This window comes from Berghia stephanieae, chromosome 2, assembly GCF_034508935.2.
Source record: "Berghia stephanieae isolate SIO BIC M18660-M18661 chromosome 2, UCSD_Bste_1.3, whole genome shotgun sequence".
Classification (NCBI taxonomy): Eukaryota; Metazoa; Mollusca; class Gastropoda; order Nudibranchia; family Aeolidiidae; genus Berghia; species Berghia stephanieae.
Window position 1 is genome coordinate 3,821,484 of NC_088361.1, and position 26,218 is coordinate 3,847,701.

Here is a 26,218-nt window from a genome sequence, read left to right on the forward strand (position 1 = left end):
GCTTATTACTTATTTTCATGGTTGGTGCTATTTACTTTAAAATGTCATGAAAAAGCTAAATGTTGAAATTTTTATTCATCTCGTAACCCTGACCCGGAAATACATTCAGTTGGCTTTATCTGCCATTCAATCCATGGACAGGCAATTCTATATGTTTGGTATCAAAGTGATCCTAAGAAGCTAGAAGCTGTCGACTAAAAAGAACAAGAGTGAATATAAGAATGAAATATCAACTCTCTGGAGTTCATCGTTAATGGAAATCAAAATAAATTTGATTGTCCATTTATATGATCAGTAAAGTGGGTCAGCAATGTTAGTGACAAGAAAATGGCACTCAGGCACTAAATTAGATATTTTATATTTTCATCAAGCTCTGCTGATGGAGAAGGAGTTTGTTACAACCTATATTGACAGAAAAGAAAAAGAGCAGTCAAGAATTTCTTGGGCACAGAATACGAAACCACAATCCATGGATATAAGAGGATTTTAACACCTCCCTCTACCATACAATAAAAATGTGTAAAAGCAACAAAAGATAAATAGAGCAGAAAAAAAAAGAGATCAAATTGAGGTCCCAAAATATATAAAAAGTTCACAAGAGAGGATTGACAAGAAGTCTTGTTAAGTCAGATGTTGAGAGACAGTAACAGGTACTGTGGGCAGTCGAGCTTTTAAAAAAAAATCCCTTTGTCCACAGAGTAGTGCTTTGGTAGCTCAACTTGTCAGTCTGATAAAAAGTTTTAAGTGATGGTTTTTAAAAAAATGTCATTATATTTATATTTTATTTTATTTTCAGAGCCAGAGAAGCTTTACGTCAGTGCTTACCAAATCAGTTAAAAGATATGACCTTCCAGAACTGTCTTAAAGATGACAATACAACTAAGAGGTGGCTTGTCCAATTGCAACAAAACTTGTCAGATACTGCTCCGATTGATAATAATAATGCCAGACCGTTGCAAGTTTAGAATTAAAATGTTTTGATTCATTTTATGACATGTTATAGAAATGGCCTTGGTTTAGTATTTGCTACCATCATTGACAATTTCTGTGTAACAAAACACAGTCCAAAACGGGTGTAATGAATCCCAAAGACCTAGGTGGGGTCTTCTGACCTCCCATAGTGGTCAGGTAGGTCACTTGCTATGTCTTCTGTTCCCCATATCTGTTTTTTCTTTCCCCGCTCTCTGTCTTTATTATAGATTGAGATTGCTCATTTTTTTCCTGGTCCTGGTGGGAGGAGTAGTCAATGTATAGTAAATTTTTTTGAGGGATGATATTTTTGTCCTTGTAATTTATATCTCGTTTATGCACTTTTATAGTTATTAGTTCTGAATATATTTCAAACATTTGAGTGTATCCTTCATAGCGGGATCCTTTGCTTGTGCCTGGATGAGACTTTCAGGTAATGTCAAAATAGGCACATCGGTGGATTGCTCGTGGAATCTTTTTGTTTCTTGAACCAGTGCCCTCTGTCTTACCTTTTCTTTGATGCTTTTAACTTCAGATATACAACTTTTCCTCTATCATCTTCTTTTTACTGGTGCTGAAATCAACTTAGTGTCACAAGCGCCTCAAGCCCTCTAAAAACAAGCAAACAAATCTCAAGGACAGCATAGATCATTTCAGTGTAATTTGATATAGCCATAAATGGGATTAGAAAGCAACGTGATGAAGTATTAGACAGTACATGGTTATTTGTCATTCTTTTTATTATCCCAAAAAATTAACTTTGGTGATTTGATTAAAAATAATGACCACAAATTGCAATCATAATTGTGCCTCAAATGCATATAATATGCGTTACCCGAAATAAAAATGTAAAGGGAAAGGAAGCCTTTAATTCATTGTAATGTTTATTGTACCATGTTCCCTTTCTACCATGACATGTCATAATTTTTTAGGTAAAAATTTGCCAAATGTGTGCTCTCAGTCACTTTAATGTGGCCATCATCAATAATGGTCTCAGTTAGATATAGGAGATTATTTGAAGCCATCAATGAATACAACTCAAATGATTGGCTTTATTTTCATCGCAAAGTTTACAAATTAAGCAATCAGTTTTCATTCCAAATTTGATCAAAATATGATATTTCTCTTTCTTCTTGCTCTCCAGTATTAAACATTAAAAACAAAAAATAAACAAGCATTTATTTAGCGTTTTACAAGGAGTCCCTAGTCAATAGCAACACTTAACATAGAGGACATGGACAAGACATGACGCCCATTAGGCAATATTACAATTTTTTTCTGACAGAGATAATGCTGTTAACAGCCAAGTACTCATTTCACACCAGAGTACAGTGAAAGAATGTGAGTAGAGAGTAGAGAGTCCTTTTCCTAGGACTCAACTATGCACTGCTCCGGGTGGGACTCAAACCCTCGACCTTCCGGTCCAAAGGCATTTGTCATATCACTGTACCACAAGACCACATAGCCATATCATATTAATAAATCATTCAGTCATCTTCCGCCCAAATAGTCGTAGTGACGTCTTTGCATATTACTTATTATATTGATTCTAATCAAAATCATTTTTCTTGGTTAGTTTCAGTTGTCAGTACAGATATTACTATAAAAATAATCTTATATGATTCTTATAGGATGTATGTTGATAATTTATACATTCACTTATCTGATATCAATGTCTGTTTACTCAAAAAGACCTTGAATTGTGTTCATGGAGTCAAAACTACTTTTTATTGCTAAACATTAACTCATGTTTTATTTACCACCATTAATATGGGCGTAATGATCGAACAAGTCTTTTTAAGTGAAAATTGTAGACTCAGTTTTGAGTGCTTTGGTTCAATCTCATTAGTTCATACATTGACGTCGTTGCTTGTTTTTTATCACTTAGATTACTATGACTTCTCATTCATTTAATATTTTACAGTTATGAACTGGTTGGTATTTTGTGAAATCATTTTGATGATCAACATTTGATATAAACATTAAATTGACGTAATAATATTATATAAATATAGTCAAAGCTGCTTAATTGGAACACCATTACCTGGGTGGGGATTCTGACCTCCCATAGTGGGCAGGGAGGTACATACTGTGTCTTCTATCCCCCCATACCCGTTTTCCAATTGTTCCCTGTCATTGTCTTGGAATGAGATTACTTAGTTTTGTCCTGGTCCTTGCCGGAGTTCCTTGGCTGGGAGGGATATAGTCGAATGTATAGTTATAGTTTTGGGAGATGATATTTTTTTCCTTGTAAATCATCTCTCTGTTATACATTGTATTATGTTTAGTTTACATATTATATTATATGATTGGTAAACATTTGAGTGTATTCCTCTTAGTTGGATCTTGTGCTTGTGTCTGGATGAGACTTTTAGGTGATCTCAAACTAAGTACACTTTGACGGTGTGCTCTTGGAATCTACATCTGTTCCCTATTTGAACCAATTCCCCTTTGTCTTACCTTTTCTTTAGTGCTTTAATTGTAATTCTAGAACTTTTTACTATCCCATTTTCTTCCTGTTTACTGGCGCTGATATGACCTTAATGTGTTGCAAGCACCGTAAAACCCTTAAAAACAATAAAAACAAACGAACACCATTACGCAGAAATCATTCTAATTTAGCAGCATTCAAATTAACTGAATCCGTGGGTGTCCTCATAATTGGAACTGCCAAAATGACTACACACATGTCCATTGTTGTAGCTATTGAAAAATGGTGGTACTCCACTGGGTTTTTTTTCATGTTGTTGAATAGTCCGTTTTAAGATTAAGTGGGCTATCCTATGTTATAAATGTTTTCCTACAGTTACTTGGACCCCATTTGCGACTAGTTTTATTTAAAAATCATTCATTTTTCAAGATTAAAAAAAGTTAACATGAAACACTGACATTGTGTGTTGAAACGTATTACTGGAATTTAGATATTTTTTTAAAAGGTGGGAGAAAAAGAACATCTAAGTTGTGAAAAATAAAGGGATAACCTTCTTGTCATTATGCGTCAGTTACCAATATGACATATGTAAAGACCAATCTATAAGAACTGTCATTGCATCACACCTTTTAGAAATGAGAGACACCATGGTTATTTCACTATAGATTACAACAAATTATGTAAACAACCAATTGCTGCAGTACCATATCTTTTAATTTACTCAATGAATCTTGTTTATTCTGAACCTATGTGTTCTGTTTTTATATAAACATGGATAATTCCGTTCTTATATCTCTTAATACACTTTTTTTATAGGTTGATTTAGAGAAGAGAAAAAAATCACAAAAATTTGATGAAGCTAAGAAATTGTTCCAATTATTCGGCAGAAATTGTATGGAAAAAATTATGTCACAGACAGATTGTTCCAATACTCCGATAAAGTTGGTCTCCAATTACCACCATAGAAATGCAAATGTGAACAAGGGATAAATTTTAAAAAATCTTTTAGTGGTTTAGTTCTCTTGTTAAGACCACCTTTTTTCGGCATAAGTTAGGAGTGCGGAGTAGGTTGGGAGTTTCACAGTAAATTAACAAATAATGTGATACTGAATATTGTAGTTGTTATCTTAGTAGCTCGCATACAATTTTATTCTGAAAGTGGTCCCTTTCTAGTACCTTTGAGACTGAGGAATAGCTGCATTTTATGTGATGATCTTTTCAGATATTTATAATTTGGTTTTAATGAGAATATGGGTAGGCCTATTTCAAATATATCTAAAATGTACTTACATAATTAATTATTGTTTCATTTTTTAATATTTGTTTTTCTTGAATCCTCATTAAAATGCAAATTCTATGTTGAACGATTGCTGATTTTAACAATAAATCTTCCTGCTGTCACATGATTTTGACGTTTTAGACTGTTTTCAGCAAGTTGTTAGTTGGTCTTAAGCAACCACAAACTGGCACAAGGGGTAGGCCACACATTCCTTCAATTGAGCCATTAGTTATATTTTCAATGAGATGTTAGTGAGGGACAATTTTCTGCTTTGCAAAGAAGCAGAGATGTGAACACGTCTTTCTAAAAACATTTTGACTCGTTTGTTGACAATACTTTCGGAGAAGCAGCAACAAGCTTCAAACTTTTTTGTGTTTTGACATTGATCAAATTGTATGATTTGCCATTTCTTTGTTGTCTTTTCATTTGGGATGAAATAATGTCTTTTCCAATATTACGTATTCATTTAATTGCCAAATGACACTTTGGTGGCGTAAGGATCAATAATATCAGTTATACAGTGCACCTCGGTAACAATACAATGAAGTCAGTGTTCCTTATACTGATAACCAAGCTTTTGTTGAATCAAGAGTTGTTACTTTTGACGTTATATACAGTGGATAAAACCTTGTATGTACTGGAATTTTTGGGGAAAAGAAGTTTTTGGATGCACTAACACTAATCTTTTTCAAGAAAAGTGGCCCAAGTATAATTAACCCGATATTATGATACTTAACCCCCCTCCCAATATTGCCCTGCACACATCACAACACTCCCTTGTAGGATTGATCCTTAACCCATCATTAAAATTCTTTGACTGGGTGGGGTTCCTGACCTACCATAGTGGGCAGGGGGGTACATACTGTCTTCTATCCCCTTATATCTGTTTTCCAACATGCTTTCTGTCTTTGTCTTGGAATGTGATTACTTGGTTTTATCCTGGCCCTGGCCGGAGTCCTAGCTGGGAGGGAAACAGTCAAATGCATAGTTATTGTTTTGGGAGATATTTTTTCCCTTGTAAATCATCTCTCTGTTATGTATGTATTATATTTGTTAATTTGAATGTATAATGTAAGCATTTTAGTGTGTTCCTCTTTGTTGGATTTTGTACTTGTGTCCGGATGAGACATAGGTGATCTCAAACTAAGTACATTGGCGGTATGCTCTTGGAATCTACATCTGATCCCTATTTGTTCCCAGTTCCTCGACGTCTTACTTTTTCTTGGGTGCTTTAGTTGTAATTCTAGAACTTTTTACTATCCCATTTTCTTCCTTTTTACTGGTGCTGATAGAACCTAAATTTGTTTGCAAGCGCTGTAAAACCCTTATAAACAAAAACAAAATCTTTGAGATTTTATGCAGTGCAATATCTACTAAACTTGCTCAAAGAGCTTTCCAAGGGTTCCCAGGCAACAGCAACACTTAACATATAGATAGTTCGAAGATGACGTCACTCAGGTCTTTGTTATTGTTTTTTGCCATCCGCGTTTATGAGTAATGCTCACTGAACTGTATTAACCCGACTATAAACGTTCATGGATACACAGTTTTGTGTGTTCGTCCGTCATACTTCCGGATGGCAATGTTATGAGCTTCTAAGCCAAGCACATACTGTCTATAGAACAGACATGACGCCTGTTAGGCAGTATTACATTTTTTTCTTACCACGGACAGGGAGTCCGTCCAGGGGATAGATGACAGTGTGACCTCTTGCCCACCATGGAAGTCAAAGACCCCATCCAGTGGTTTGAGTTAATGCCCTGCCAATGGAGGATATTGCCAATACGCTTCAACAGTCGTAACGTCACTTTCCTCGTAATGACGCATGATAACTTAGTAACTGGCTCTAAACTATCGGAACAATGGCGGATGCCCTTATGAAATATTTCTCCACAAGCATAAAAGCGTATCCAGAGGAAAAAAAAACAAATCTGATCATGTTTTGACTTTTACACATTCTGATCACAAGACATGAAAAGTTATAGCCATCATGAAGAATAAAAAGTACCGATTTTCTTTGTTTAGAACCATGATGGCCGCTGTTGCTGGGTGATGTGACATCAGACTATTGAATCCAATTGCTTGTGAAGATTGATAGCCAATGATAATGGTCATTGCTGCAAATTTTGACATTTGCAATTCATAAATCAATATGCTTTACTTTCTAAAATTAACAAAGAAGACAACATAATTGTTTTTAAAAAATTTATTATCATTGATATTAATAATGATGGTGATAAACAAGTTAAAAGAAAAAAATTATAATTTGGTTTTGTACAATTTGAAAATACAAGAAGATATTTACATTAAGTTGGGATGAGTTGTAGGAACAACAAATATAGTCGTTTACAAAAGAAACAAGACAGTTTATATTTGCTATTATCTCGTATAAGAGAAAACATATTGGTACGTGGTATACATCTAAAGAAGTCGACAATTTTTTCTTTCTGTTGATGTATCGCATTCCTTCATTGACACAAGTGAAGCGCAATGTGGACCACCAAACAGGTCTGTACAAAAGTCACATATAAATATGTACCAAAAATATTTCAAATATTTATTTCACGTAATCGTTGCTATGCAGCAGTTGCCCTACCAAAAGTTCACTCTCAGTGAGCCATATTTTGACCAAAGAAAAGTTGCTAGACTAAAATGGGTATGTTAACTCCAGGATTGAGATCAGAATATGTGGGATGGCATTTTATTTACTGACGAATCGCTTTTTGAAGTTGATTCCAGAGATTAATGAACTACTATCGACGTCGAGGTAAATGTTTTTAAGGGTTTTACAGCGCTTGCAACACATTAAGGTCATATCAGCGCCAGTAAAAAGGAAGAAAATGGGATAGTAAAAAGTTCTAGAATTACAATTAAAGCACAAAAGAAAAGGTAAGACAAAGGGGAATTGGTTCAAATAGGGATCAGATGTAGATTCCAAGAGCACACCGTCAAAGTACTTAGTTTGAGATACCTAAAAGTCTCATCCAGACACAAGCACAGGTCCAAATAAGAGGAATACACTCAAATGTTTACCAATCATATAATATAATATGTAAACTAAACATAATACAATGCATAACAGAGAGATGATTTACAAGGAAAAAAATATCATCTCCCAAAACTACAACTATACATTTGACTGTTTCCCTCTCAGTAAGGCCAACATGCCGGGGCCAGGACAAAACTAAGTAATCTCATTCCAAGACAACGACAGGAAACAATTGGAAAACGGGTATGGGGGGATAGAAGACACAGCATGTACCTCCCTGCCCACTATGGGAGGTCAGGATCCCCACCCAGGAGGTGAATGTTTCAACCATCATTGAAGTAAAATCGAGAATAAGGATTTGTAATGGTGGGGAAGATCTACAGGCTTGAACAGATATCAACAATGAGGCAAAGAGTTGTGGCATTGATCAATGCTAACGGATTGTTAGTGGACATAAAATACTTAAGTGTGTCATCTGCTGATTTTAATTTTGTGCTCTACTTTGCAAAATCGATTTTTAATGACCGGTTTTAAATATCTGGAACTTTTTCAACAGTTTACACAAATGCACTAGTTGTGTCTAGATAGTTTCCATATATCAATGTGTTCGTTCCAACCAGTATAAAACTGTTAGCAGAAACAAACTGTCTAGTTTCTTTTGTAAAATACTATATAACAAATTATGGGGGCATGAATTTCAATATTTCCCATGCAAAGCTAGTTCTTACAAAGAGATTTAGCAAATGAGAGGAGTCAAAGTTAAGACCAAGTGACTATGGGGAAATCAGTTTTTCTTTTAAAAAAAGGACACCATGTTTCGGTAAAGCTACATAGCCACTTTTTACTTTTTCAATGATACTCAGAGGCCATATCAGTCCCAGGAAATGAAGATGATAGAATCGTCAAAAGATTACAAATTTCCTATTTATCTGCGCCTTCTAGCGTCAAAAATATGCTTTTAAAAAGTAAAATAATTAGGCCAATTCAAATGAGAACAGATGTTGATCTCAAGAGCAATCTATCCCATTGTTTATTCTGAAGCTACTCAGAATAAAAAGTCTCATCTTGATACATGTAAAGGATCCTTGTTGAAAAGATACACAAAATAACCGAAAGCAAAGATAATACTTGTTTCAAAATTTACAAATTAAAAACATGCATATACATCTGCCACTCAACATGGTCAAAACATTTGTTGGCATATGAGATTTTTTGTGCCTTTCTTAAAGGTATTATCTACATTTTAAAATGTCAAAATCATGTGGACTTTCATAATAGATTAAAAATAAAAATTAAGCATACAGCTACATCATCAATATAATCAGTCCTTCAAATATGGTTTAGATTTTGAGCTTTAACGCCACTAGTGATACTTATTGGTAACAACAATAGATGAAGTGAGTAGGAAAGTGCCAGAAGACAATAGAGAATAAAAATTTCGCGGCGGCGGCGATGGGGGTCTGAACCCGCGACCTTACTGGTACGACAACTCCGCCTGGCCGTGGAGAGCGTGACTCTACCGTATGGGCTATCCACGATCCCAAAAATACTTATTGGCCATTTCAGTGCTAAAAAATCGAGATAAACTCTGATCATGGGCCTAATGGCTCTGGAGGACTACTAAATATACCAAGGGGAAAGTGGGGTGGGGGTAATGGGTGGTATGGAGGGAACAGAAGAAGATTAAGTTTATTTACACATTTAAATATTGCCTTTTTGAATTGTGTATACACTAAAAACAGTTACTTTATTATTTATTAACACTTATACCTTTACATAAAACAATTTAGACTACATTTGAAAACAAAACTATTTTGTCATAGGCTATTGTCCTGCTGTATTTGAATATCATCCATTTCCTTGCTGCTCGACAATTTCAGTGTCTGTAAAGAATATAAATAAAATATATGATTAAAGAAACAGTAGCAATAACAACAAAAAAAGGAAAACGGAACTAGAAACAAAACCAAACCAAATAAATTTTTCAAAAAATAGGGCTGGTTTTTAGGGAGCAAAAAAAAAAAAAAAGACAGAAAAAAAAACAAAAAACAAACACCCAACACTCCAGAATCGTATTTATAACCATAATAGCAGTTTCAAGTCTTGTCAATACACTTTTACAATCTGCTTTGAAACTGGTTAAATAACAAAATTCACAAAACTACTAAACCAACAACAATCAGCCAACCAAATTATAGAGAAACTGACCTTCTCATTGGTCAGATAAAGGAGACAGGCAAACACAGTCTGTATGGTGAGATTTTTGGCCATGCTGGAGGGGACATTAACAGGAATGATATCCTTGAGACAGCTAAATGTCTGGGCATTGGGCATAGTTGGCAGGTCAGTATCTTGTTGGGGGATGGGTACACGGGTAGAATTCTGAAATAGACAAGAGAAATAATAGTCAATTGGACTGGAAGAATATTGGCTCACAGATGGTATCAGTTTGACAGTTGTAAATAGTCTATCAATATGATGACTTTCGCACAATTGTAGCAACAACAAATGTGTGAAAATGAAGGATGGAGTAATTTATTATATAAAAAAAATATTAACCTGAGATCTCTCTCCAAAACTTCACCTAAGATCGCATTCCCATAATTTTCCATCAGAAACAAAAACAACTGAATTGTTGCTGACAACAAAATGGGCTGCATAAAAAAAGGAAAATTGGCATAAATCAAAACATTCTTGTGAGGCAATTTGCAATGTAGTCTTGAATTTATTTTTCCATTGATAATGTTCTATTTGTGCTATGATGTGCTATGATTTTACAATTAAAAAAAAAAAATACAAGTTTAACAGCAATATGAATTTTCCTTTTCAATTTTAATTTTCAGAACCCTTAGTAGCCATCTGATACATGTAGTGTCTCTGTCATTACTTTCATTTTATGCTCGAAAATTATTTGTATTATGTATGATGCACTTTCAAATTTGATCAAATTTTGATCCCTCCAGCTCCCTTGCACAAAAAGGTAACAACCACTTTTTTGATTGAAAAATTAACTTATTCTATGTATTACGGGAAATTTAATCTAACAAGATATCAAAGGAACGGGATTGTTAGAGTTCCGATTATGACCCTCTGAAACTGCAATTTTTTTATGTTTGAAAGAAATAAATAAAAGAAGAAAAAAAGTATCAAAATCGATAAAATCTTTAAAATGAAGTTACAACCCCCATGCCTAATTTTGATCAACTGCCAGGTGCCTTTTGTTTTGTCAAAAAGGGAAAAGGGCCTAATAACATTTTTAAAAAGAAAAAGGAGAAGGAAAAAAAAAAAAAAAGAAAAGAAGAGAGAGAGAAAGAAAAAAAAAAGAAGGAAAGAAATGAACGAAGAAACAAAGAAAGGAAGGAAGGAAGAAAGAGAAAATCCTGGAGAAAAAAGGCATTGATAATTTTGTTAAAATAAAATAATCAAATGGGCTGGAAAAAAAGAAAGAAAAAAGTGGAATTTCTATCTTTTATATTGCATTATATTATATTTTTAAGAATAGCTTGTATAACCCGTTCTCTCTCAATTCTCTATGAACTGCACTGGCTACCAATCCAAGAGAGATTAAATTACAAAATTGCAATATGTTTTAAATGCTTGAATGGTGAAGTTCCTATCTACGTAAAAAAAAACAACTATTACATCCTTGTATGATCGTCATCTGATAAAACTAAACTTTTAGTTCCTCTTTTTAAATACAATTGCTTTGGCGAGTGATCCATTTTTTGTCATAAGACCCTGTGTATGGAATTCTTTTCCCAGAATCACCAGGGAATAACCAATTATTAATTCTTTTAAATCGAAACTAAAATAAATCCTTTTCACGTCTGACTATTTTAAATATGAGTTTTATATATGTGTGTGTGCAAGAAATGCATTTTTTAAAAAACCAATGTAAAGAGCATTGAGCATTATATAATTTTGAAAATGCTCCTTACAAATCTGTTATTACTATTTTTATCCATACTAAACACAAATGTTTTGAGTACAAAACACTAACTTTTAAAAAAATCTCTGATGGTGAAAAATTCAGCCTTTTTTTGTAGGTGGTAGAGTAAATTCTGCTTTTAAACCAAAATTACCTCCACTTTTATGTCCATCTGCAAGAGGGGATCAAGTTGTAAGTCAAAGACTGGCACCAAACAAAAGTGACACATTTATTAAAAAGGTATAATACGACTACAATAGAATCTGTGACAAAAGTGCTGAGATAGTAACCATATTGGAATCGAATTTGAAACCCCTGAATTGTGTTCCATAGTAACGGTTTAAAGTAACGAGTAAACTATGATCAGTTTAGTAAGCTCTTGGTTTCACTTACAGGCATATTATCAGCAGCCAGTATTGACCACATTGTTGATTTTAATTTCTTGACATCAACTCTTTTTGCTGCCTTTGCATATCTGATATCAATCTTTTGAACCTGCAAATAGAAATTTTATGAAACAATAAAATGGAATATATAAATGCAAAATCTAACTTGTTAGGATACTGCCTCAAATATTTCCTTGCTCATTTTTTTGTGATTTGTTTTTTCTACCTCTCTCACCAAAATCTCTTATAGGTATAACTATGGATCTAGTATTATGCAACATAAGAGAGGAGTCACTCTTGTAGTGAAGTAAGAGGCGATGCTTCTGCCAATGACTTTTTATTTTTTGGTGGTGGGAGGGGAGGAGGGGGGGGGGGGAGGGGAGAGAGGGAGTATAGTAAAATAGCACAATAAAAGTAAGGAAACTAAAGGCAGATTTAGGAAATCAGGAATGATAGCAAATTGCAAAAAATATCGTAACCTATTAGATACAGTGGCAGATCTACAAATTAATTTTTTTCCTAATTTTATTCACATTTTTTAATGGGAGAAAATCCAAATTTTTTACACATCTCACTTTATTTGGAGCTGCCACAAGTTTATCCTGGGTAAGAATGGTTCCATTGAATCCCAAATCACTCATGGAGTTGTGTGATATCTGTGATGAAGGACTCATTATTCTTTCGTTGGACCAATCCAATCCTTCTGATGAATTATCCATATCGTCATCATCATCCTAAAAAAATTAAATCATCATGTATTTATTTCACAGAAACGAAAAGCCGTGCCTTTAGTTGTTCAGTGAACTCAACCTGACCGCATGCCTTACCACCCAGTCAGCCCCCTTCGCCTTCGTGGGGGCGTGACCTCGGGGTCATGATAACAATTACCTGTTGAATGATTCTTACTCACAGTCATTACGCGTGTTTGTTTACTTTGTAAACCTGCTATCCAAAGTTTAATACGATCATGAACGCAAAGAAATTTACAGAAAGAAAATATTTAGAAAATAATTGGTATTATGATATAAATTTGATTTTCATAGTGTTAGTTGAAAGGAAGTTATTGTTAATTATAAATTACTCATATTTTGAGAAATAATTAACTTACTTTTAACTTTACCCCCAAATTGCAAAAAAACGACACGATCAAATGCAATAAAACTTGGTTCAACTTAAAGACAAACATTAAGAGAATTTACTTACGTCGTCTCTAAATGGACTTGTCAATCATTTCATAGTAATAGCCGTTTATATTTGGGATGCCGTAATTGTTTCGTATAAGTCACCGAAGTACACAATGAAGACAATCTTTTCTCACAGATTGAATAACAGAAAACATAGATAATTCCAAATTCCGGGATGGTTTTAAACATTTATTTGTACAAAACGTAAATTATGTGTATTATCTATCTGACTTTATGTGTGTATGTGTATTTATTGCAATACTGTCTGTCGGCGTGAGCGTATGTGTGTCAAGACGTAGGAGAGGGAGGTGGGGGTGGGAGAGAGAGAGAGAGAGAGAGATAGAGATAAATAAAATAGATAGATAGATAGACAGAGAGAGAGAGAGAGAGAGAGAGAGAGAGAGAGAGAGGGAGAGAGAGAGAGAAAGAGACTAAAATGGGGGAAAAACATGATTCTCAGGAGAGGGAGGGAATCCAAGCTCCTGCTCTATTATTTCACTTTTCTTTCAGTCAAAAGTCACATTATAATTTCAAATTGTTTAGTTGTCTCTACCTGTCTAACACGTTGTAAACTGTCCTGTATTGTTTCTTGATAATTTAGTTGACATTTTCTGTCGTTCTTTTCTAATCTTATCTTCTATTCTGGTACATAAGACTGTAAGTCAGGGGAAACTTGAAGAAGACTGGTTGTCATTATAACATTGTCTACTGTGATTTCTGTGGAGTGTGATGAATGTGTGTCTTGCATTGTGTCTAAGGTTTGAATGTCACTTGACTGCCTATCTTTAATGCAGCCGACTCGTATGTTTGTAAATGTTTTACACACATTGCACATTATAATGTCACTGGGGACAAAATCTGTCCACAAATGCTGACTGTTTTTTACTATAGTCCGGGAGTTTATTAAAAACTGTTCTCCTTTATATACTTTCATTTTTTTGATTCTTTTTACACATTTGTAACATATCACTTTTGAATGAGTTGTTTCTAAGTCTTTTCCAATATCAATATCAAATAAAAGTATTTCACATTTGAAATCATTACACAGTAATCTTTTGCGATTACGTTTTTTTTCTTTTTGAATGAGTGCTGTATAGCCACATACTCTACAAAGTTCATTTAAAGATTTCATGTGGGTCTCTTAAGTGTGATCATTTTACCTGTATGTACATTGCAAGAAAAAAAAATATTATAAAAGATTAAAAGACAAGTCCATTAAACGGTTTTTAATCATTAGAAAGCCCAGAGAATGTTAGATGCGCCGATACAACTTTAAAAACAATTTGTTGTGTCAAAAGTTTTATATTAATTTTAAAAACAAATAAAGAGCTCCTGTAATTGATTTTATTCATTGAGTTTTTCAGGTTTAAACAACTAAAGAACTAATCACAGCAGAATAATGAAACCCAGACACAAATATCAAACAAGAAAAATGCAGTTATATCCAAGCTTTGAAAAATATGTTGTGAATTTAAAAGAGGAGTAGCAGTAGACTGAAAACAGGAAATGCCGTTACTCAATTTATATGTTTTTGGAATGTAATGCATTATATGCAGCTTTACCTGCAGGATTGCCCGCTTGACCCTGAGGTCAACCTGACCTATACCGTGAGTAAAGGCTCGCTCAGGCACTTAATTCGTGGGTGTGATTTACAATGGGTTAAATTACAAACTAAAAATAAATAAATACATAAAAATATAAGAAGAAAAAAAACCCAACTGAATAACAAATAAAAATCATGAAATAAAGCAAACAAAAAAACAAATTAAAAAGTTAGAGTAAAAATCATTCTTTATGTTAAAGTAAAGTGCTATTCAATTTATAAGCAGCACAATCCATTGAGTATGTTGTAAAGACTATACTTGAAACTTCAAGATTTGAAATATACATGGATGTTACAATGAAAATAAGAATTAAAAAAAAGAGAGAGACATAAAGAAAGGAAAGAACTCACCCGAACAAGAGGACAGAAATTCTCCCTGTCATTTTTATTATTGTAATCATAGTTTTCTATGTCATCATCACGATCACCAATAGAAGTGTTCAACTGTCGTTTTATCTGTGAAAGTAAAATGAAGATTAAAGTGCCATCAAACATAAGAGGCAAACAATATTGTTAAAAAATTAAACCCACAAATTAGATTAAATATTAATTATATTAAGCTTATTTCAACTTATAGTATTCAAGACCTAAAAACAAAGCAATTATAAGATGCTTATGCATAATTAGATTTGACACAAGAGTGGAACCCATGGATAAGAGATTTGTGAAACAGGGGTTTTTAAAATCCCAGTTATTTCTCCCTTTGTCATTAGTAAAATTTACCGGCTAGAGCAGGGACTTTTAAGAGCCTAATAGCTTATAACAGGGGCACCGAAGCCCACTTTAGGGTAAGTATCTTTTGGTGAGGAGCATAGCCTGCAATAAAATGGTTCCCACTTGAGCCTCTAATTCAGTTATTAAAATTAGAAACACACAAAACCCAAAACAAAGGAGGCAAGAAATATGGCAAACTGGTAAAATTTGAAGTTATTAACTATTGTCAGCCTGTACCAGAAGATTAGTTTTCGTGACATCTGACATAAAAAGATAAAAATTATATTGAGTTATCAAGAAAATTTTTCTAAATTTCTCAGGGAAAAATACTCTACCCCCAAACCTCTTCCCTACTTTTATCCCTAAAGTCAACCAACCCACCATTATATTGGGTTTATGAAAAAGTTTGAAAAGCCTGTCCTGTGTATCCATCTGTTGGTCATCGGGTAGTGTCGTCTTTTTTTTAGAATACTTGGACCAGGTCTGCTTGGTAATGGATGTTGATTTTGAAAATGTAAACATTTTATCCAACTCGCTCCCATCTGTATCATAAGCTAGTCTCAAGGGTGCCTTTCTCGTACGCTTGGCCTTATTTACAGATTTTGAATTCACTGTGGATCCTGAAATAATTTGATAATTTAGTTTACTTCAGATGAAAAATAATAAACAAAAAGTTGCTTCTCTCCACCTCTCCCTCCTGAAAAAAAAAGTTACAGTGCAGAGGATTTTCATCATTCGAGATGTTAAACTCATTCTTGGAAACAATAATATTAGAAAATAACACAGAAGGGGGCTAGATGGCCAAGTGGATAGGACATTGAACTTTGTCAATTAAAACGTTGCCCATGGATAGCAATAAGGAGAAACAATCGTCTTTTCTCAACACGAACGTGATCAGCTGATCGATTCAGAGCATGGAATACAAGTCAACCGTGGACTGAATTATTGCTCAACGCAGAAAATTGAGAATAGTGGCCAACTGCGGAACTCTGACACTCAAACCCAGTTGTTGGCATCTTTTCATTTTTTCGTTAGCAAGACCATTAACCCTTATTGCTCATTATGTAACCATGCTGATGCATGGATTATATCTCTTTTGTTGCAAGATGGACCCTTAAAATGATTTTCCCCTAATACACATTCCATTTTCAAGATTAGCTTTGAGAACCATCTCCTGATAATATATCCATTAAACAAAAAAACAAAAAACAAAAAAAAAGCCATACTTGTTGATCTTGCTCCAGCTGCCATGTTCCAGTGCGCAGGACCAGCCCAAGAGCCCATTAGAATCTTGTTGAAATATGAGTAGTCAGTTGGTTCCAATGCCAGTATTTGACGGAGCTTACCAGCATTGCCAGAGCTTTGAATGAAAATTTCATAAATAACAATTATCAAAGGACAAACTAACAACTGAATGTTCTAATATTACCAATATTATTATCATCAATAATAACAATAATAAAAATAATAATAATAGAAGAAGAAGAAGAAGAAGAAGAAGAAGAAGAAGAAGAAGAAGAAGAAGAAGAAGAAGAAGAAGAAGAAGAAGAAGAAGAAGAAGAGAAGAAGAAGAAGAAGAAAGAAGAAGAAGAAGAAGAAGAAGAAGAAGAAGAAGAAGAAGAAGAAGAAGAAGAAGAAGAAGAAGAAGAAGGAGAAGAAGGAAAAAGAAGGAAAAAGAAGAAGAAGAAGAAGAAGAAGAAGAAGAAGAAGAAGAAGAAGAAGAAGAAGGAGAAAATGGGATACACTGATTTTTGAGAGTTATACAAATTTTTTATTAATGCAACAGAAGATCTAAGCTTCAACCACAAATCAAGGAAGGCTGATATTTTTCTTTCTGCTCTATCTTATCTGATACTGTATAATTGAAACCTTTTCAGATCTTGCACAAGTAACTGCACCCAGATCGATGAATTAAGACAAATTGAGATATGTCAAGATGAAATAGTACAATATGTCTGCATTCTATTTTGGGAATAAACTTATGTACAGCTTAAAAATCCTACTTATTTTGCTAGACATCATGGCATAAAATGATTTCCTCAAAGGATATATCAGAAGAGAGGTTTTTGCAATCCATATCTCAAGCTCTTGATATGAGGGGGTTTGGAGACACGTGGAAGAATTTTGACTCCTTTCTAGAAATATGGCTTTGATGAATGTCGATAAGAATTCTAAAATGATAAAATATTGCTATTTATAATTTTATACGTGATTGTTAATTTTGCATTAATTTATGGCAATTAGATAGCGATCTGACTCTCCTTCTCAGCAAGAACAGGCAGGAAAAAGTGTTGTCATTCCAGAAAAAAGGACACAACGTCCCAAAGGACATAATTAGGGGGAATATATGAAATAGCAAACAACCCATGATGGCTTACATTCCAAGCCATTTACCAACAAGACATTAACAAACAGCACATCACACAAAAGGTTAAACCATGACTCAAACACAAATTACACAAATGCTTTTTTAAAAAAAACCCAAAACCACTCTGTTATGAATAATTCACATTTTCAACGTATTTAAGTGCTTCTCAAAAATTAATAATAAATAGATAAGTAAAATATGTACATTTATATCAGAAGATTGCCACACTTTCACAATGCTAAATGCTTCCCTCCAATATGTCCGTAATGTAACTTTTTGCACTTAGAATTCACTGCCCGTTTCGGTGGGCTGTGTGTCAGGAACTTTACAAATCAAAGTCAATTACAATGCCAAGTCAGATGTTTTATTGATAAATATCATCCATTTAGTCGCTAATCCATGATCAATATTGCTGGCCTAGTTACAAAATGAGACAGCATACCACAGGACCACAGATGCGGCATTCTTGAGGATGAATTTGACAAAAGTGTTTAAGAATTCCTATTTAAGTTAAAACATGTTCATGTATCAAAGCAATCATCCAGTGACATAAACCGAGATTAAGCAACAAACCTTAAATCTGAGAAGGCACTCTGCACGAATTCAGCTGTTCCCATGTCAGATCCAGTGGTCATGCTATCTATAGGACCTGCAAGGTCAGCTGACACTGAATGAAATTGAGAAATAAATAAAACAATAAAAATCAAACAAAACATAAAAATAATGATAAGAATAATAACAATAATAATAATAATAATAACAATAATAAAAAATAATGAAGATGATGACAATAACAACGACAGTACAACAACTACTACTACTACTAATAATTATTATAATAGTAATATTGATAATAATAGTAATAATTATAATAATAATAATAAATAATAATAATTATTATAATTACGACATAACAGCAACAACTACTACTAATAATAATTATAATAGTTGTAGAAATATGTCTAGCCTAGACTGCTGACAAAATAGTAATACACAGAATTTTTTACTAATGGGCAAAATTATGGAATTCCCTCTGAAAAAGAGGAATGATTCAGTGAAAAGCAGGATGATAGGGGCCTCTGTAACAAACCTCTCAATAACAATGAAAACGATTTTGATGGTGGTGTTGATGATAATAATTATTACCAATTGCTATCATAACACCAGCAGCGATGTTACAAATGTAGATCAAAATTTTATTATGAACATTCATTTAATGATTATGCGAACCTCTCATTGCCAGCCTTAATATTCAATCAAGAGAAAATGATGAAATCCAGATCTTAAATTGTATTTCAAAATAACTTAATGATCTTGTTTTGTGCTGAATGTTACATAAACAACAAGATGTCATAGCTTTATATGTCAATGCAAAAAGAAAAGAAAAAAGGGACAAAGGAAAGATCATTCACTCACCCTCATGGTCATCTGTAGCATTGTCCAAATCATCAATTTGTACATGAGCAATAGCCTCAGCTTCTTCTTCAACACTTGGTAAATGTTGGGGCTCTGAACACGGATCAAAGGCGTATTCTGAGAGATTGGAGGCCGATGGGAGTTCAGATGACTGGAAAAACAAAGATAATTTATACAACAAATCATCACTTGCCAATGGCAAAAACAGGTTGAACTGATATTCAAAGGACTTGGCTAACTATCTATTTCAGTCTAGACATATTTTTAGACCTGTATATACGAGTTTTATAAAAAATCAACTGAAACTCTTCAACCAACCGAAGATGTGAGTTTAAAAATAAATAAGGTTAGTATCACAGAGAAAAGGGATAAAAGATAATAATATGATTAAAATGACAAGCAGTATTACTGGAGGTATGACAGTAAGTGGTTTAATGTAGAGGAAAAACCAAATAAGCGAGCCATTCATTGAACTACAGATAACATCAGAAATAACAAAAGATGCTCCAAAACATTTTTCTAATGATGAAACAAAACTAGACCTGTAAATGACCTGTTTGAAATTTTTCAACAAACTGAAGACATAAGTTTTAAAATGAATGAGTGCAGTATATGAGAGGAAAGTCATGATTGATAATGTGACTAAAATGGTAGGGGTAATGTAAGGGGCCTTGATGTAGAATTAGAAGGAATGCCAAATAAGCAAGTCATTCATAAGTAAAGATGACTTTAAAAACAAACAATGTTCAAAACTGTTTCTACTGATGAGGTAAATACAGCTTTAGGCTTAGGCTCTCCAAACAAGAAACTGTCACAATTACATGGATGCTAGTGGTAGCACCAAAGCATCGAAAAAAAAACTGCAGAAAGTTCTGACCGCGCAAAAAAGCCTGCATAAAAATTACAATTTTAAAATATTAAATACACTAACCAAGAGCGGGAGAATTTAAAAGGGGAAACAGGAATTCCCGCATACAAAATCAAATCTGTTATGGACAGTACAGAGCTTTTAAAAAACATAATGTCACCAACCACATCGACTTTTTTTTCTCCACACCAAACACAATTCCAAAATCCATTTTGTGGACAATAAAGATTTATCACTATCTATTACTATTTTAAATCAGATGATGTCTAATGAAAATATACAAATAGCTCTGTAGTTGGAAGAGATAATTATGATGTGGTGGTGATTGGAATAATGGTAGTGATGATCATGTGATGTTGGTGGTTCGTTTTGCTTTTTTGTTTTTAGGGGTTTTACGGGACTTGCAACACATTTAGGTTATATCAGCGCCAGTAAAATGGAAGAAAATGGAATAGTAAAATTTTCTAGAATTACAATTAAAGCACCCAAGAAAAAGTAAGACATAGGAGAACTGGGAACAAATAGGGATCAGATGTAGATTCCAAGAGCATACCACCAATGTACTTAGTTTGAGATCACCTATAAGTCTCATCCGGACACAAACACAAAATCCAACAAAGAGGAATACACTCAAATGCGTACATTATACATTCAAAATAACACATAACAGAGAGATGATTTACAAGGACAAAAATATCATCTCCCAAAACAATAACTATGCATTTGACTGTTTCCCTCCCAGCCAGGACTCCGGCTAGGGCCAGGACAAAACCAAGTAATCTCATTCCAAGACAAAGACAGAAAGCATGTTGGAAAACAGATATAAGGGGATAGAAGACACAGCATGTACCCCCCTGCCCCATATGGGAAGTCAGGAACCCTACCCAGTGATGCTGGTGGCTGGAGTAGTGGTGGTTGTGATGATAATGTGGTGGTGTCAGCGCAAGTAGAGATAATGATGTTGTGGTGATGCTTTTCTCCAGATTGCCAAATTGGGACAGTCCCGATTTTATGAGGACAGTTGGCAGCTATGCTATCCTCTAATCAATAGAGCTTCTGCTTACTCTATATATCCTCTATACAGAGTGGAATGAGATTAATAACACAAAACTCAGGTATGGCCTGGTGATTCTTATATCTTTCTGTTGTCATAATTCAAAATATTCGGCACCTGTGTCATGACCTGTCAAAATGTTAAAGACAAAAACTCTATTTTTCAAACTCATTGGGTAATGTACGATGCCAAATTGTAAGTATAATCCCTCTTTGCTCATGAAACAATAAATTATGCCACGCAAATAATAAGAATCAAAAAGTGATTGTAACTTGACTAACCTCTCCATTCCAATTGGTAAAATGGAAGTCTGACACTGACGGACAAATTTCCTTGTCAAGTTGTAAATCGCCCAACATTTCTGGAAAACACAATAACATTAAAATGTGGTCATTTTTTAAAATGACTCAATTAAAAAAAAAAATAGAATTGCGAACCGTTTCCATGCATTAATAAATAAATAAATAAAATCAAATTAAAAAAAAGAAAAGAAGAAAAAAATCAAAAGTAAACAATTCCACCCACATCAAACAACTGTCAATGAATTGAGTAATACACATTTCCTGACTTAAGTGCTGATTAGAATAATCTAGTGCATTTTATCACAGGGTTGAGTTATTTCTTAAAACCTTGTCTATTTTGCACTGCTAATATCTAAGGATGCACTTTGCTCAAATAAAAAAAAGCCTGGAGATTTTTCTTGTTAACAGCATAATATATGTGAAATATTTCGTACAAATCTTCTCTTCATCAAAGGATATCCCCCTTAAATCATAGAAAAGGATACAGAACCATCTAGCTTCCCCTTACCATTGCTTTAAAAAAAACCCCAATACTTTCATCTTTAAAAGAAAAAACCCACAAATACTGACCAAGATCAGCTGAAACACTTTTAAAAAGCCAGTTTCCCGGCTTAAGCCAGAAAAGGGGCATCCCCGATAATTAAAAGTACTGATCTAAACAGTACATAATTAAAAAAAAACAATTTTTTTCAAATCTCAAAACCTTGTCTATTGCAGTGTCAATGTCCTGTCCTATATTTTTTTCAAAAGGACAAACCTCCATGGAAAGAACAAGTAATGAATGAATGTTGCAAGGCCTTACCTTGAACCACAGCAACATCAACTGGTTTACGTGAATCTTGTGAATTCTGGAGCCTATCTTCCACCAAATTGACAGGGGTTGACGAATCGAGAACCAAGTGTTGTGAGTTATCAAAAAAACTGAGACGGTTAAGTAAGAGACCCTTGGCCCCTCCTTCATCAAAGGCGGCTGACATTATCTGAAACATGGGGTCCACTTCAAAGGCCAGGTCAAATTTGTCCACATTAATATTTTTCAGGTTGGTCTCTGTTGTATGCCCTTTTCTGACCTAATTAAAAAGGAAAATATTCAAGTAGTATTGTTGAATTGGAATAAAGAATTTGGAGGTTTTGGAGGATGAAAAAACAAAAGGAAATTGGTCAACAACAAACAAAAAAATAAGTGAGAGTGAGAGTGTGTGTATGGGTGTATGTGTGTGTGTGTGTGAGAAAGAGAGAGAGAGAGAGAGAGAGAGAGAGAGAGAGAGAGAGAGAGAGAGAGAGAGAGAGAGAGAGAGAGAGAGAGATGTTCAAAAAGATGAGTGATGACCAACAGGATGAGGCACTGCATTTCCACCTAGAAGACCCGGGTTTTAGTCCTGCTGATGAAATCTTATTTTTTTCTTTGAGCAAATAATTTAGCATCTGATGCTCAATTTGCAGTGTCTGGGTTATCTCTGTCCCGAAAAAGCAACATTTCCCCAAAGATGAATAAAAGGAATATCAATTTCACTAATTATATTATCTTGTTTAAAAAAATAACCTCCTACAAAATAAAGGGAAAAAAATAAATATCCACATATGGATACATAACTTCTTTCAGCTTATCCTCATTTCTGCCAACTCAACTTCTTTATCTTGTTTCTGTGTCGTAGCTGCTGCCTCGAGAATACAATATTGCTGGCCTTACAACAGATGTATATATTTTTCCTTCAGCTTTGCGGGAATTTGTTTGTCACACATAAAAGGTGCCAGATCCAGTACAAAACCAAGTAATCTCATTCCAAGACAAAGACAGAAAGCAAGTTGGAAAACATAATATAGGGGGATAGAAGACACAGCATGTACCTCCCTGCCCACTATGGGAGGTTAGGAACCCCACCCAGCTATAATAATAAGGCTAGCACTATTCAGTATCTGATACTGAATAGTGGTTTTGCACTATTCAGTATCAGATACTGAATAGCGGTTTTCCACTATTCAGTATCTGATACTGAATAGTGGTTTTGTACTATTCAGTATCTGATACTGAATAGTGGTTTTGTACTATTCAGTATCTGACACTGAATAGTGGGTTTGCACTATAATACGGTGTTTTTTTTTTCCGAAACCTGACAAAGTTATGGGAAGAGGGCAGCTGTGGGAGTAAATCTGGGACTCAGAGAAGTGTACACCTGTGGGGAGTGAACCTGGGACTGGGTTTCGTCGGGCTTCGTAATAAAAAGCAATTACTTTTTTACGAAACCCGACGACACCTGGCAATATCCGGGAGGTATGCAGCAGCGCGTGTGTGTGTGTAAGGGAGGGAGGGCGAGAGGAGGGGATGAACCTGAGATTCAGGGAAGTGTACACCAGTGGGGAGTGAACCTGGGACTCTGGGTTTTGTAAAACAGCAATAACAAAATGGGGGAGGGGGGGGGGGGTTATGTTTTTTACGAAACCCGACAATATGCGGCAAAGTTGTGGAAAGTAGGCAAAGCGTGGGGACTGAACCTGAGACAGTAAAGTGTACACCAGTGGGAGTGAACCTGAGACTATGGTTTTCGGCGGCCTTCAGCTAATTTCATATAAAAGCAATTACTTTTTTAACGAAACCCGACAAAACCTGGCAATATCCGACAAAGTTATGGGTAGTAGGCAACAGTGGGGAGTGAACCTGAGATCCATGGAAATGTACACCAGTGGGGAGTGAACCTGGGTCTGGGTTTCGGCGGGTTTTGTAAAAAAAAAAGCAATTACTTTTTGTTTACGAAATGCGCCAAATCCCAACAGAATGGGGCAAAGTTATGGAAAGTAGGCAAATAATGGGGAGTGAACCTGAGACTAAGGGAAGTGTACACCAATGGGGAGTGAACCTGAGCTATGGTTTTCGGCGGGTTTCAGCGAGTTTCACATAAAAGCAATTACTTTTTTACGAAACCCGGCAATATCCGACAAAGTTGTGGGAAGTAGGCAACAGTGGGGAGTGAACCTGAGACTCAGGGAAGTGTACACCAGTGGGGAGTGAACCTGAGACTATGGTTTTTGGCGGGTTTCAGCTAGTTTCACATAAAAGCAATTACCTTTTTACGAAACCTGGCAATATCCGACAAAGTTATGGTAAGTAGGCAGCAGTGGGGAGTGAATCTGGGATTCGGACACCGATGGGAATTGAACCTGGGACTGCGAGAGGCTGATACCAGTGGACAGTGAGCTCAGAATGTACTTTTATTTCAAAACCTACCGAAATTGTCAAAAGTTATGGGAAGTGGGCACCATTGGGCAATGAACCGGGACTCAGGGAAGTGCACACCGGTTGGGAGTGAACCTGGGACTGTGAGAAGAGGATATCAGTGGAAATGAACCTGGGACTATGGAAAATGAATGCCAGTGGGAAATGAAGCCAGACTATGGGAGTTGTTTTTACAAAACCCGCCAAAACCCGTCGAAAAACCATAGACTTAGGTTTACTCCCCCAATAGTGTACAGTTCCCTGAGTCTCGGGTTTACTCCCCCACTGTTGCCTACTTTCTTTCCATAACTTTGTCGGATATTGTCGGGTTTCGTAAAAAAAGTAATTGCTTTTTTTTACGAAACCCAGTCCCAGGTTCACTCCCCACTGCTGCCTACTTCCCATAACTTTGTCGGGTTTCGGCGTGTTTCGTAAAAAAAGAAAACACCCCTAAAAATACCACGTGTAATCAGTAAATAGATGTCAATTGTAGTCTAATATTCAGTATCTATTTAAATTATTATTATTATTATTATTATCAATATTATTATTATTATTATTATTACTATTATTATTATTACACGTAAATTTTAATATAATACGGCAATTAATTCACGAAAGTACATCGCTCAATTAAAAATGGCAGAAAGTCTGTTCACATATTTATAATGAATCGGGATTGTCTTAGATGACAAAACAAACAAACAAACAAAAACAACAACAAGAACAACAACAACAACAACAAATGTGACAAACAGAAAAAGCAAGATTTTTAAAAGTAATAAACAATAGAAGAGCACATCAATGAAAAACAACAACGAGATTATAACACATAAAAGATATTCGTAATAAATCGATAACTGATTAAGTTACTCCAACTACCAGATTAAAAAAAAAATAATCATAATCATGATAATGATGATGATGACGATTACAACAACAAAAATAATAATAATAATAGTATGTAAGTAGAAATAATAATAATATTAATAATAATAATAATAATAATAATAATAATAATAATAATAATAATAACAACAATAATAATAACAATAAAAGAACAATAGTATAATATCAACATTAAAGTATATTACAAGCAAATAAAATTATTAAAACAAAAGTTTTAATAGACAGAAGGAATTTTAAAAATATTGGGGAAAAAAAAAAAGTTATCCCTCCTGGGATTTGAACTCTCGAACCTTAAGCTCAGAGTCAAACAGCTTATATCCACCAACCATGGTGGCACTGAATATATAGTGACATTTAATCATGTCTATTCAGACATTTAAAAATGTATTTGACTGCCACTTTTACTTTGATATTTTGATCTATGTTAATTGCACAATAGCAGAAATTAAAAAATTACGATCAAAATATTTTTGCAACTTTGAATCGGGCTGTCAGTTACTGCACGTGTTCAATCTGGAAGTCGGTCAGCAGTTTATTTACATTCAACCGAGATTGTCGCACTTTTCACTACTGCTATAAAAAAGAGTTCCTTGCGGATACTGAATAG

The 26,218-nt window shown here is 34.5% G+C and overlaps 2 protein-coding genes across 8 annotated transcripts in view; one reads left to right on the forward strand and one right to left on the reverse strand.

Annotated features, from left to right (window-relative positions):
- The window catches only part of LOC144964183 (CCR4-NOT transcription complex subunit 9-like), a 28,168-nt gene extending 23,362 nt beyond the window's left edge, over positions 1 to 4,806 (forward strand). For all 4 annotated transcript variants that reach the window (XM_078898155.1, XM_078898156.1, XM_078898158.1 and 1 more), the window contains one exon: positions 797 to 4,806. In XM_078898155.1, coding sequence (XP_078754281.1) covers positions 797 to 965 — 169 coding nt within the window. In that variant the 3' untranslated portion in view covers positions 966 to 4,806. The remainder of the gene's footprint in view (positions 1 to 796) is intronic.
- A 2,064-nt stretch (positions 4,807 to 6,870) lies between these two features.
- Positions 6,871 to 26,218, reverse strand: part of LOC144964182 (condensin complex subunit 2-like) — a 33,156-nt gene continuing 13,808 nt past the window's right edge. For all 4 annotated transcript variants that reach the window (XM_078898150.1, XM_078898154.1, XM_078898151.1 and 1 more), the window contains exons 8-18: positions 22,294 to 22,561; positions 21,471 to 21,550; positions 19,268 to 19,418; positions 18,425 to 18,518; positions 16,710 to 16,843; positions 15,865 to 16,103; positions 15,121 to 15,225; positions 12,558 to 12,716; positions 11,990 to 12,091; positions 9,877 to 10,050; positions 6,871 to 9,551 (exon numbers count right to left, since the gene is read on the reverse strand). In XM_078898150.1, the coding sequence (XP_078754276.1) occupies positions 9,486 to 9,551; positions 9,877 to 10,050; positions 11,990 to 12,091; positions 12,558 to 12,716; positions 15,121 to 15,225; positions 15,865 to 16,103; positions 16,710 to 16,843; positions 18,425 to 18,518; positions 19,268 to 19,418; positions 21,471 to 21,550; positions 22,294 to 22,561 (1,572 nt within the window). In that variant the 3' untranslated portion in view covers positions 6,871 to 9,485. The remainder of the gene's footprint in view (positions 9,552 to 9,876; positions 10,051 to 11,989; positions 12,092 to 12,557; positions 12,717 to 15,120; positions 15,226 to 15,864; positions 16,104 to 16,709; positions 16,844 to 18,424; positions 18,519 to 19,267; positions 19,419 to 21,470; positions 21,551 to 22,293; positions 22,562 to 26,218) is intronic.